The sequence below is a fragment of the Mobula hypostoma genome, chromosome 8 (assembly GCF_963921235.1).
Source record: "Mobula hypostoma chromosome 8, sMobHyp1.1, whole genome shotgun sequence".
Classification (NCBI taxonomy): Eukaryota; Metazoa; Chordata; class Chondrichthyes; order Myliobatiformes; family Myliobatidae; genus Mobula; species Mobula hypostoma.
Window position 1 is genome coordinate 8,825,526 of NC_086104.1, and position 13,332 is coordinate 8,838,857.

General features: G+C 43.7%; 1 protein-coding gene across 1 annotated transcript in view; it reads right to left on the reverse strand.

The window, feature by feature from the left end:
- The window catches only part of cd109 (CD109 molecule), a 265,250-nt gene that overhangs the window by 46,183 nt on the left and 205,735 nt on the right, over nucleotides 1–13,332 (reverse strand). The window contains exons 25-26 of the mRNA XM_063054966.1: nucleotides 5,890–6,118; nucleotides 633–804 (exon numbers count right to left, since the gene is read on the reverse strand). Of these exons, the coding sequence (XP_062911036.1) occupies nucleotides 633–804; nucleotides 5,890–6,118 (401 nt within the window). The remainder of the gene's footprint in view (nucleotides 1–632; nucleotides 805–5,889; nucleotides 6,119–13,332) is intronic.

The window sequence follows — 13,332 nt, forward strand, 5'->3', positions numbered from 1 at the left end:
TTTCTCCACAGATGCTGCCTTATCTACTGAATACTGAATCTACTGAATACTGAATCTACTGAATACTGAATACTCCAGTCTGACCCTTTTAATGGATTCAGAAAGCATTCCTGATAGAAGTGTATGTGTAGTATTTTAATTTTTTTTAGCTTTATTTGTCACATTTACATTTAAACCTACAGAGAAATGCATCATTTGCATCTGGGGGCAGACCTCAAGGGTCTTGGTGCTTCCAGCATGCCCACATCTCACTAACCCTAGCTTGTACATCTTTGGAATGTGGGAGGAAACCAGAGCATCTGAAGGAAATCCACGCAGTCATGGGGAGAATGTGCAAACTTCTTCCAGGAAGTGCACCCTGATCTGGCAGGAAGTGTGCTCTAAATCATCGCGCTAACAGCTACACTCTCAGTCAGTCCTGAACACAAGAGATTCTGCAGATGCTAGAGATCCAGAGCAACACAAAAGTGCTGGAGGAACTCAGCAGGTCAGAAGGCATGTATGGAGAGGAATAAGCAGTGATGTTTCAGGCTGAGACCCTTCATCAGTCACTCTTTAGCCATAACCAAAGACCATTCCAACCTAAAGAAACACAATACTCTTATTTCGGAATAATTGTTCCGCCGTCTTACCCTGTTGGTCTGCCCTCCGGTTCAGTTCATTGAGCGCTTCTTTTGCAAGATAACTCTTGGCTAAAGTTAGTGCGTATGTTGTGAGGCTCAGGGTGTAGTTACTACGGATCCCATCGCGAAACTTGCCTTCAAGATATGAGACAGCACTTGATACCTGAGCTAAGGCAGTAACCTGAAAAAAAAAATCATTTATATTCTAGAGTAAATTTTAAAAAACTAAAACTCAAACTTCATTAACATTTGACAATCCTTTCCACTTTTAGCTTCTTTATGCAGAGAAGCAAAGCACAGAATAAATTAAAGTTTGGTTAGATAAATACAAAAATGCTCAGGCCACATTGGCGGGGGGAGAAGTATGTGTCTGTGAAACTCTTAGAATCAGGTTTAATATCACTGGCATACTGTATACCATTAAATAGGTGTTTTGCAGTGACAGTATATTACAATACATAACAATATTAAAAACTATAAATTACAATAAAAAGGATATATTAAAAAATAAGTTAAATAAGTAGTGCAAAAAGAGAGCAAATAACATTATCATGGAAAAGGATAGAATCAGAGAGGACAGGAAAATTTTTAATTGGGGAAGGGCAAATTATGAGGCTATAAGGCTAGAGCTTGCGGGTGTGAATTGGGATGATGTTTTTGCAGGAAAATGTACTATGGACATGTGGTCGATGTTTAGAGATCTCTTGCGGGATGTAAGGGATAAATTTGTCCCGGTGAGGAAGATAAAGAATGGTAGGGTGAAGGAACCATGGGTGACCAGTGAGGTGGAAAATCTAGTCAGGTGGAAGAAGGCAGCATACATGAGGTCTAGGAAGCAAGGTTCAGATGGGTCTATTGAGGAATATAGGGAAGCAAGAAAGGAGGTTAAGAAGGGGCTGAGAAGAGCAAGAAGGGGGCATGAGGAGGCCTTGGCAAGTAGGGTAAAGGAAAACCCCAAGGCATTCTTCAATCATGTGAAGAACAAAAGGATGACAGGAGTGAAGGTAGGACCAATTAGAGATAAAGGTAGGAAGATGTGCCTGGAGGTTGTGGAAGTGAGCGAGGTCCTCAATGAATACTTCTCTTCGGTATTCACCAATGAGAGGGAACTTGATGATGGTGAGGACAATATGAGTGAGGTTAATATGAGTGAGGTTGATGTTCTGGAGCATGTTGATATTAAGGGAGAGGAGGTGTTGGAGTTGTTAAAATACATTAGGACGGATAAGTCCCCGGGGCCTGACGGAATATTCCCCAGGCTGCTCCATGAGGCGAGAGAAGAGATTGCTGAGCCTCTGGCTAGGATCTTTATGTCCTCGTTGTCCACAGGAATGGTACCGGAGGATTGGAGGGAGGCGAATGTTGTCCCCTTGTTCAAAAACGGTAGTAGGGATAGTCCGGGTAATTATAGACCAGTGAGCCTTGGTGGGAAAGCTGTTGGAAAAGATTCTTAGAGATAGGATCTATAGGCATTTAGAGAATCATGGTCTGATCAGGGACAGTCAGCATGGCTTTGTGAAGGGCAGATCGTGTCTAACAAGCCTGATAGAGTTCTTTGAAGAGGTGACCAGGCATATAGATGAGGGTAGTGCAGTGGATGTGATCTATATGGATTTTAGTAAGGCACTTGACAAGGTTCTACACGGTAGGCTTATTCAGAAAGTCAGAAAGCATGGGATCCAGGGAAGTTTGGCCAGGTGGATTCAAAATTGGCTTGCCTGCAGAAGGCAGAGGGTGGTGGTGGAGGGAGTACATTCAGATTGGAGGATTGTGACTAGTGGTGTCCCACAAGGATCTGTTCTGGGGACTGTACTTTTCATGATTTTTATTAACGACCTGGATGTGGGGGTAGAAGGGTGGTTTGGCAAGTTTGCAGACGACACAAAGGTTGGTGGTGTTGTAGATAGTGTAGAGGATTGCCAAAGGTTGCAGTGAGACATTGATAGGATGCAGAAGTGGGCTGAGACGTGGCAGATGGAGTTCAACCTGGAGAAGTGTGAGGTGGTACACTTTGGAAGGACAAACTCCAAGGCAGAGTATAAAGTAAATGGCAGGATACTTGGTAGTGTGGAGGAGCACAGGGATCTCGGGGTACATGTCCACAGATCCCTGAAAGTTGCTTCACAGGTGGATAGGGTAGTTAAGAAAGCTTATGGGGTGCTAGCCTTCATAAGTCGTGGGATAGAGTTTAAGAGTCGCTATGTAATGATGCAGCTCTATAAAACTCTGGTTAGGCCACACTTGGAGTACTGTGTCCAGTTCTGGTCACCTCACTATAGGAAGGATGTGGGAGCATTGGAAAGGGTACAGAGGAGATTTACCAGGATGCTGCCTAGTTTAGAAAGTATGCATTATGATCAGAGATTAAGGGAGCTAGGGCTTTACTCTTTGGTAAGAAGGAGGATGAGAGGAGACATGATGGAGGTGTACAAGATAATAAGAGGAATAGATAGAGTGGATAGCCAGCGCCTCTTCCCCAGGGCACCACTGCTCAATACAAGAGGACATGGCTTTAAGGTAAGGGGTGGGAAGTTCAAGGGGGATATTAGAAGAAGGTTTTTTACTCAGAGAGTGGTTGGTGCGTGGAATGCACTGCCTGAGTCAGTGGTGGAGGCAGATACACTCGTGAAGTTTAAGAGACTACTAGACAGGTATATGGAGGAATTTAAGGTGGGGGTTATATGGGAGGCAGGGTTTGAGGGTCGGCACAACATTGTGGGCCGAAGGGCCTGTACTGTGCTGTACTATTCTATGTTCTATATTGACGTGGTGTTCATGGCGTAGTGGAAGAAGCAGTTTCTGAAACATTGAGTCTGTGCCTTCAGGCTTCTTCACCTCCTTGATGGTCACAATGAGAAGAGGGCATGTCCTGGTTGCTGGGGGTCCCTAATGATGGATGCTGTCTTTCTGGGGCATCACCTTTTGAAGATGTCCTCAATGCTGGGGAGGCTAGTGCCCGGGATGGAGCTGGTTGAGTTTACAACTTCCTGCAGCTTTTTCCAATCCTGACTTCAGTGGTCCCTACATATATGACAGTTCCTAGCTCTCCATGTCACCTCTCTTCCCTCACCCATCTCCTTTCCTACCTCATCCTCCCTACTTATGACCACGTCTCCCAACTGACCATCTGAGAGGTTCTTCATTAACCAGCTGAATGGCAGTTTCTCTGCTGCACAACTCTGAGTTCTTGACTCATTGTTTTTATTTAACCAGCCCAGCTTCCATGTTACAGAACCAGAACAGTTCAATCATAGGTGTAACTCTCCCCAACTTCAAAGACATCTCCAATAAAGTGTTGTCTCAGGAAGAAAGCACCCATTATCAGGGGCCCCCACCATCTGGCCCATGCCCTCTCCTCAATACTGACATCAGGCAGAAGGTACAGCAGCCTGAAGACCCTCACTTCAAGGTTCAATTTCCCCACTGCCATCAAGTTCTTGAAAGACCCCCCTCTACCTCAGACTATATTTCCCTCAACTTGCACTAATCTTCTACTCCCAGCTTAAAGAAGGCAAACGTAAAAGAGGCAGACAACAGAAGAGATTCAAAGACGTCTTAAAAGCCAACATGAAGAAATGTAACATCGACATCAACAATTGGGGAACCAATGCCAAGGACAGGAAACTCTGGCAAGCCGTCATCCGAGAAGGAACAGCAACTTTCGAAGCCAACAGATGTGCAGAATTAGAAGAAAAGAGAAGAAAATGGAAAGAGAGGCAGCAACAACCAAGGCCCGATCTGCCATCTGGAACTATCTGTCCTGAATGCAGAAGAACTTTCAAAGCCAAGATTGGACTCATAAGCCACTTGAGAGCCCATAAGTAGATCAACAAAACGAAGACCATCATCCTCAACCTCGAGGGATAGTCACGATGACAACTAATGGTACAGCACGGCACTGGCACTTTGGCCACCAATCCTGTGTCAAATTTCTACCTACTCTTAGATCAATCTAACCCTGCCCCCCCCACACTTCCATCCATTATTCTATCATCCATGTGCCTATCTAAAAGCTTCTTAAACATTCTGCTCCTAAGCTATCTGCCTCTGACACCACAGCTGGCAGTGTGTTCCATGCGCTCTTCACTCCCTGTATAAAAAATGCCCTTCTGACACCCCCCTCTGCATTCCTCCAATCACCATAAAATTATGTCCCCTTGTGTATTAGCCATTTCCACTCCGGGAATAAAGTCTCGGGTTTGTGCCTCTTATCATCTTGTACACCTCTATCAAGTCACCTCTCATCCTCCTTCACTCCAAAGAGAAGAGCCCTGGCTTGCTCACCCTTTCCCTGGAAGACGTGCTGTCTAATATAGTCAGCATTCTGGTAAATCTCCTCTGTGCCCTCTCTAAAGCTTCCACATCCTTCCTGTAGACCAAAAATTTACTTTGGTCTTTGAGAACCGAATACAATATTCCAAGGGTAGTCTAACCAGGGTTTTATAGAACTGCATTACCTAGCAGCCCTTGATCTCAGTCCTCCAACTCATGACCCCCAACACTTTCTTAAGCCACCAACTGGCATAGCATCTTTGAGGGATGTATGGATCTGTGAATGTGGATTATTTTCAGGAGTATTTCCAGCACTCTCAGTTTCATTTCCAAATGAACACAGACCCATTCACAAATTTCTACAGATGTACAGTGAAGAGCATTCTAACCGGCTGCATCACCATCTGGTGGAGGGGCGGGGAGTGGAAGGAGCTACTTCACAGGATTGAAGTAAGCTGCAGAGAGTTGTAAAATTAATCAGCTCCATCATGGGCACTAGCGTCCGTAGTATCCAAAACATCTTGAAGGAGTGATGCCTCAAAAAGGCGATGTCCATCATTAAGGGACCCTCCCCACCTTACTTAGGCCATGCCTCATTTTCATTGCTACCATCAGGGAGGAGGTACAGGAGTCTGAAGGCACACATTCAACGATTCAGGAACAGCTTCTTCTCCTCCGCCATATGATTTCTAAATGGACATTGAAACCTCACCACTTTTTTTCTATTTTGCACTACTTATTTAATTAGCTATTATATATATATATATTAGTCTGTGTGTGTGTGTGTGTGTGTATATATATACATACATACAGTAATTATATATATTTTATATATATATAATATATAATTACTGTAATTCACAGTTTTTTTCTCTATTGTTATGTATTGCAATGTACTGCTGCCACAAAGATGACATATATCATGACATATGATGGTAATATTAACCCTGATTCTGATTTGGATTCTGTTTCTGAAAAGAAATGATTCAGGAACCTTGATTTTTGGATCCTCCAAGAGGGCTGTAAGTACGTAGGCTGTGAGAGTGATGGGTCCATTCTGTCCGCCCTGTAGCTCTGTATGAATCACTCTCCCCGGTTCCAGGAACTCCCCACTTTTATTCTGGTACCTTATTATCCAGGATGTAACCCTGTCCAACACACTTGAGTCGATGTAGATAAACTCCCGTGCCTGTAAGAAGCACCTCAGTACAAAGGCCGACAACCTTAGAAGATAAAAGCAGATGTGTTAAAATGATCCATTCTTCAAATTAGAGCTCGGGATGGAGAGAGGCAGGGGCTGCAGTCTACCCTTGGGTGTATGCCCAAGCCTGTGATATAGTTACAGACCATAAAACCATAAGACCCAGGAGCAGAATTAGATCATTTGGTCTATTGAGTTTGCTCGTGTCTGATTTATTATCTCTCTCAGCCCCATTCTTCTGCCTACTCCCTGTAACCTTTGACATCCTTACAAATCAAGAACTTCTTAAGCACTGCTTTAAGTGTACTCAAGTAATTGGTCTCCAGAGCCATTTATGGCAATGAATTGCACAGATCTGAGTTCCTCCAGCATTTTGTGTGCGTTGCTCTGGGATTCCAGCATCTGCAGATTTATGACTTGCTGCTCACTGCGAAGTCTCTTTGAGGGATGCCTACCCTGAAGAAGTTTAAATCTTCTCGTTAATGCGAGTTCAGTGATACCCTCTCTCACTGCTGCCCCTCTGTGATCCTTGCTGCCCTCTGACCCTTCAACCATGTACTTCACCGATCACCTTCCAAGCTAGCCTCCTTTCCCTACCCCCACCTTTTTATTCTGGCACCTCCACTTTCCTTCTCAGTCCTGAAGAAGGGTCTTAGCCAGAAAAGTTGACTGTTGATTGTTTTCTGTAGATGCTGCCTGACCTGCTGAGTTTCTCCAGTGTTTTATGTGTGTTGCTTTGGATTTTCAGCATCTACAGACTTTCGCATATTTGGAATTCCTTCTCATCTCTGTTCCAGGATTCCCATCCTGGGGTTCATGCACCCCTTGCTTAACGATATTGGGCTATGGCATAAAAAAGGTTGGGGATTCCTGCACTATTTTGAGGCTGTGCTCTCTAGTCATAGACTCCCCAACTCTTGGAAACATCCTCTCCACATCTAATCATTTTGGCCTTTCAATACTGTATTTGATAGTTTAGATTATGAGGACACGTCCTCTTTTATTGTCATTTAGTAATGCATGCGTTAAGAAATGATACACTATTCCTCCGGTGTGATATCACAAAACACAGGACAGACCAAGACTGAAAAAACTAACAAAACCACATAATTATAATAACTGTGGTCGGGCATGGCAGGGAGAGTTTTCTTCCTTCTCCCGTCTGCGTGAGATGTGGGACATTCGAAGAGACTTGGAACTTTTTTACTGTGCCATGGCCCGTTCTTCATCAAGTTATGGTATTGTTGCACTGTTGTATCTATATGTTATAATTATGTGGTTTTGTTAGCCATCTCCATTCCATTATTTCTTCACCCCTTTTAACTAAGATTTCTCTTCATCTCTGTTCTAAAGGGATGTTCTTTTATGAAGACCAAGCTAGGACTTTTCTCTTTGGCGTGAAGGAGGATAGGAGGTGACTTCATAGAGATGTACAAAATGATAAGAGGCATAGATTGAGTGGCCAACCCCAGAGACTTTTTCCCCAGGGTGGAGATGGCAAATTATGCGGGGAGCATAATTATAAGCTGCTTAGAAGAAAACATAGGGAGGAATGTCAGAGGTAGGTATTTTTATGAAGAGAGTGGTTGGTGTGTGCACTGCTAGGGTAGGTGGTACGAGACTCTCAGATAGGCACATGGATAAAAGAAAAATAGAGGATTATGTGGGAAGGAGGGGTTAGTTTGATCTTGGAATTAGGTTACAAGGTTGGCACAACATTGCGGCTCGAAAGGCCTGAACTATGCTGTGATGTTTTATGTTCTCTGTTCTCTGTTCTATGTTCTACATGCTATGATCTGTGCTCTATGTTCTGGACACTATTGAATCCAGTGAAACCTCATTTCACGAGCAGAATGCATCACATAGTCTTTATCAGGAATGTCACAGAGTGTGAACTCCACTCTCTTATATGAGAAAGAGGTTGAGGTAGTTACAGCAACAACATTTAACATACTTTCAGAAGATGTATAGCTTGAGTGGTTGATGTTTGGGTTGAGTTGTTCTCCATTCCTGGCAATTCATTTGGGAGAAACTGAGAGAAAACTATCCACAAGCATCCATGGACATCGATTGGCTGTGAAGTTGCATGACCAACTCTCCCTAGTCTCTACCCATGTAGATCGAGAGGGCTGCACATTCGTCTGGGCATCACTGAAAGTCATGGCACATCCAAACACAGGGCTTCAAGAGAATTTCTAGAAGCGTAGCTTTCTTCAAACTCTGTAAATAGGCATGAAGATCTCAATCCCATTTCTGAGCAATTGCAGGCTAACTTCCAGACCACAACGCACGGAGTTTATCAAACAACCAATCAGTGATGATATCTCCTCGCCACATCGCAACTGAGCTTCCATACTGACAACCAATCTGCTGATTGATACGTATATTAAGGCCAACCTTTCGGAGGGCACACGACAAATTAACAGTGAACAGATGATGTCTCCTGGTATGGTGACAAAATGTTTGCAAATGAATTGCCAAGGTAAGAGAATACCTCAACCCAACCATTTAGAATACACTTGGATAGGTACTGGGTTTAGAATTATAGTCACGTGCTGAGGTATACCGAAAAACCTGTCTTCCACAGTGTTCATACATAGTGTTGACTGAAGGGGTTAGTTTAGTTAGGTATTAATTACCAGTTTAACAATAAACATAAGTGATTCTGCAGATGCTGGAAATCTGGAGCAACACATACAAAATGCTGGAGGAACTCAGCAGGCCAGGCAGCACCAGTGGAGGGAAGTGAACAGTTGACGATTTTGACTGAGACTCTTCATGAGGACTCAGCAGACCAGGCAGTATCTTTTGAGCTCAGACCCCGACCTTTTAAATCTACTCTTCATCTTTTTTTCTCCAGTCCTGAAGAAGGGTCTTGGCCCAAAACATCAACTGATTTTTTCCTCTCCATAGATGCGGCTTGACCTGGTGAGTTCTTCCAGTACTTTGTTCATATTACTCAGGTTTTCCAGCATCTGCAGACTTTCTAATGTTTATATTCTGTTTCTTGTTGTATCATAAAACCATAAGGTCATAAGACATCAGAGCAGAATGAGGCCATTTTGGCCCAACGGGTCTGCTCTGCCATTTTAATATGGCTGATCTATTTCCCTCTCAACTCCAATCTCCTGTCTTCCCCTCATATCCCTTCATACCCTGACTAATCAAGAAGGTAGGTAGGACTCTTGGCAGTGTGGAGGATCAGAGGAATCTTGAGGTCCATAGGACACGCAAAGCTGCTGCGCAGGTTGACCGTGTGGTTAAGGCATACAATGCATTGGCCTTCATGAACCATGAGATGGAGTTTGAGAGTCGAGAGGAAATGTTACATTTATATAGGGCCCTGGTCCGACCCTATTTGGAGTACTGTGCTCAGTTCTGGTCACCTCACTAGAGGAAGGATGTGGAAACTATGGTAAGAGTGCAGAGGAGATTTACAAGGATGTTGCCAGGATTGGGGAGCATGCCTTATGAGGATAGGTTGAGTGAATTCGGCCTTTTCTCCTTGGAGCAATGGAGGATGAGAGGTGACCTGATAGAGGTGTATAAGATGATGAGAGGCATTAATCATGTGGATAGTCAGAGGCTTTTTCCCAAGACAGAAATGGTTAACATGAGAAGGCACAGTTTTAAAGTGCTTGGAAGTAGGTACAGAGAAGATGTCAGGGGTAAGTTTTTTTTTGTGCAGAGAGTGGTGAGTGCGTGGAACGGGCTGCCGGCAACGGTGGTGAAGACAGATACGATCGGGTCTTTTAAGAGGTTCCTGGATAGGTACATGGAGCTAAGAAAAATAGAGGGCTATGGGTAACCTTAGGTAATTTCTAAAGTAAGTACATGTTCGGCACAGCATTATGAACCAAAGGGCCTGTGTTGTGCTGTAGATTTTCTATATTTCTAATTGTGTCATCTAAATTATTGGTATATAACGTAAAAAGGATTGGTCACCTGTCACATACTAGCTTGTATTCCTCCTGCTTTGTCTATTCTGGCTTTTTTCCCCTTCCTTTCCAGTCCTAATAAAGGGTCTCAGCCTAAAATGTTGACAGTTTATTGCCTTCCATAGACACTACTTGTTCTGCTGAGTTCCTCAAACATTTTGTATAAGTTGCTCTGGATCTCCAGCATTTGCAGAATCCCTTGTGTTTTTCTATCCTGCTCTTGCCCTGGCTCAATGAATTTTGAAACTGCCATCGTTTGACTTTTTTCTTCTGCTATTACTGAGTCCCTAAACTGTCCTCTTGGGTGGCAGGGTGGAAATACATTTCTACCAAAGAAGGTGTAAGGCACTCCTTCCCTCTGCTAGCCTGCAGGTCCCCTTGGGAAGGTAAATCACCTGATTAGCCCCTTCCCTGAATCAGGATCATGTGAAACCATGGGAATAGGTGGTGGATGCCTGTATGAGCAACTGGTTCATATCACAAGTTCTGGTTAAACGACCACTGTTGCCGGACAGACAATCCCTGAAGAGTATTGATAATGGCTTCGGTCACTTATCTTGTAAGGACATCCCCAGAAGAATGCAATGGCAAAGCACTTCTGGAGAAAAATTTACCAGGAACAATTATGGTCACAAGACTATGATCACCCATGTCATACGACATGGCACATGATAATGATGATGAAATTCTCCTTACCCCAAACAACAAGCCTCCTCTTTCAGCTCCATAATTCCCGATCCATCAAAATCCTTTACCGGAATCCTACCTTCTCCAGATTCATTCCGGAAAAGAGGGTCACCTGAGATTTTTAAATTCAGGATTGTCTTTCAAGGGTCACAGTGCATCAGAACCAGGGGGGAGATGTGGTGGTTTGAGTTTCTATTGGGCCTCATTTGAGCTTTATGGGAGGGCAAACATCTAGAGAGTAACAAAGTGGAGTGGGCACCAATATTAGACCCGAAGATATGTTGAGCAAGCGAAGACTTTTCTCTTTGGAGCACAGGAAACTGGGAGATGACTTAATAGAGATGTACAAGATGATAAGTGGCATTGATAGAATGGACATCCAGAGACCTTTCCCCAGGGCGGAATTGGCTGATATGAGGTAGCCTAATTTTAAGATGTTTGTAGGGAAGCATTATGGGGTGTGAGAGGTAGGTATTTTACACAGAGAGTGGTGGGTATGTGAAACATCTACCAGAGGTGGTGGCAGAGGCTGATACATTGTTCTATCTTCCACGTCCTATGTTCCAAACAATGAGAAGGCTTGAGAGAATGTGCAGTCGGCCCCTGCAGCGGTTTTTAATGTTCCCGTATTTCACAATTGTTTTCTGTGGTTTGGAACACACTGCCTAAAGAACCAGTTGATGCAGAGTCAACAAGATTTTTCAAAAGGAATCAGATAACTGCTCAAAAGGAAAAACATGTTCAAAGTTATGAAAGGAGCAGCAACAAGACAGACTATTTCATCATCTCGTAATGCTGCGGCATTATCAGGCATTGGTCAGACTGCACTTGGAGAATTGTGTGCAGTTTTGGGTCCCTTATCTAAGCAAAGATGTGCTGACTTTGGAGGGGGTCCCGAGGAGGTTCACAAGAATGATTCAGGAATGAAAGGGTTAATGTATGAGGACTGTTTAATGGCTCTGGGCTTTTACTCACTGGAGTTTAAAAGAATGAATGGGGAGCTCATTGAAACCAATTTAATATTGAAAGAGCTAGATGAGTGGACGTGAAGAAGATGTTTCTTTTCTCGGGGTAGCCTAGGACCAGAGTACACAGCCTCCAAATAATGGGACATCCATTTACAGCAGAGATGAGGAGGAATTTTTTTCCGCCAGAAGTTAGAGTATCTGTGGAATTCATTGCAACAGAGGATTGAGGATCCTATGTTATTGAGTATACTTAAACTGAAGGTTGATATATTCTTTAATAGTCAGGGCATCAAAGGTTACGGTGTGAATGCAGGAGTTTGGGGTTGAGGGGAATAATAAATCAGCCATGATGGAATGGTGGAGCAGACTCGATGGGCCGTATGGCCTAATTCTGCTTCTATGTCTTATGGTCTTAAGTCACAATGTGTGGGTGAAAGTCCATAATTAAGGGTGGAAGGTGAAAATTTAAGGGGATTGTGGGGGGAACTTCCTCACTCACAGGGTTGTGCGAGTGCAGGATGAGTCATCGGTGGAAGTTGGGGATACAGGTTTGATCTCAACATTTAAGAAGAGTTTGTAGAAGTACGTGGATGAGAGAGGGATGGAGGTGTGGGTGCAGGTAGATGGGATGAAACAGCAAACTGGCACAGAATAGATGGGCCAAAGTGCCTGATTCTGTGCTGTTGCGCTCCGTGACCCTAAGAATTGAAACATCCTGTGTAGTGTGGAGATCTGGGAAATAACTTTACCCAGGGATGGTGAGAATGTGGGGCAGGGTCCAGGATAATATGAGCTGGGGTCATTGAAACGGAACTGGAAATATGAGAAACAACCAGGCCTTATTTACTGACCACTAGCAATTACTATTTACACCAGATACATCATAGTCTTGTCTTCAGACCAGCACTGTTCCAACTTCACCTGCTGACTGGGCCCATTTGAGTCTTGCGTCTTGCTGTGGAGGCCAAGTCATTGGGTATCTGTAAGGCTAGTTTCCTGATTAGTTAGGACATTGAAGATTACAGAGCAGCAGGAGAATGGGGTTAAATTTAGCCATGAGAGATGACAAGTAGGACAGATAAAGGGAATGCAGTGGATGTTGTATATTTGGACTTTGTCAAGATGCCGCACATGAAGCTGATTACCAATTAACAGCCCAAGGTATTACAGGTAAGCTACTAACATAGTTAGACCATTGGCTGATGGGTAGGAGTTAGCAAGTGGGAATAAAAGGATCCTTGTCTAGTTGGCTGCCAGTGACTAGTGGTGTTCCATAGGGGTCGGTATTGGAAACACTTCTTTTTCTGCTGTATATCAATGATTTAGATGATGGAACAGATGGCTTTGTTGCCAGGTTTGCAGATGATACCAAGACTGGTGGAGGGGCAGGTAGTGTTGAGGAAACAGGTAGGATGCAAAAGGACTTAGACAGATTAGGAGAATGGGCAAGAAAGTGACAAATCAAATACAATGTTGGAAAATGCATGGTCATGCACTTTGGTAGTAGAAATAAATGTGCTGACTATTTTATAACCAGGGAGAAAATCCAAAAATCTGAGACACAAAGGGACCTGGGTGTCCTTATGCAGAACACCCTAAAAGTTAACTAGCAGATTGAGTCAGTGGTGAGGAAGGCAAGTGCA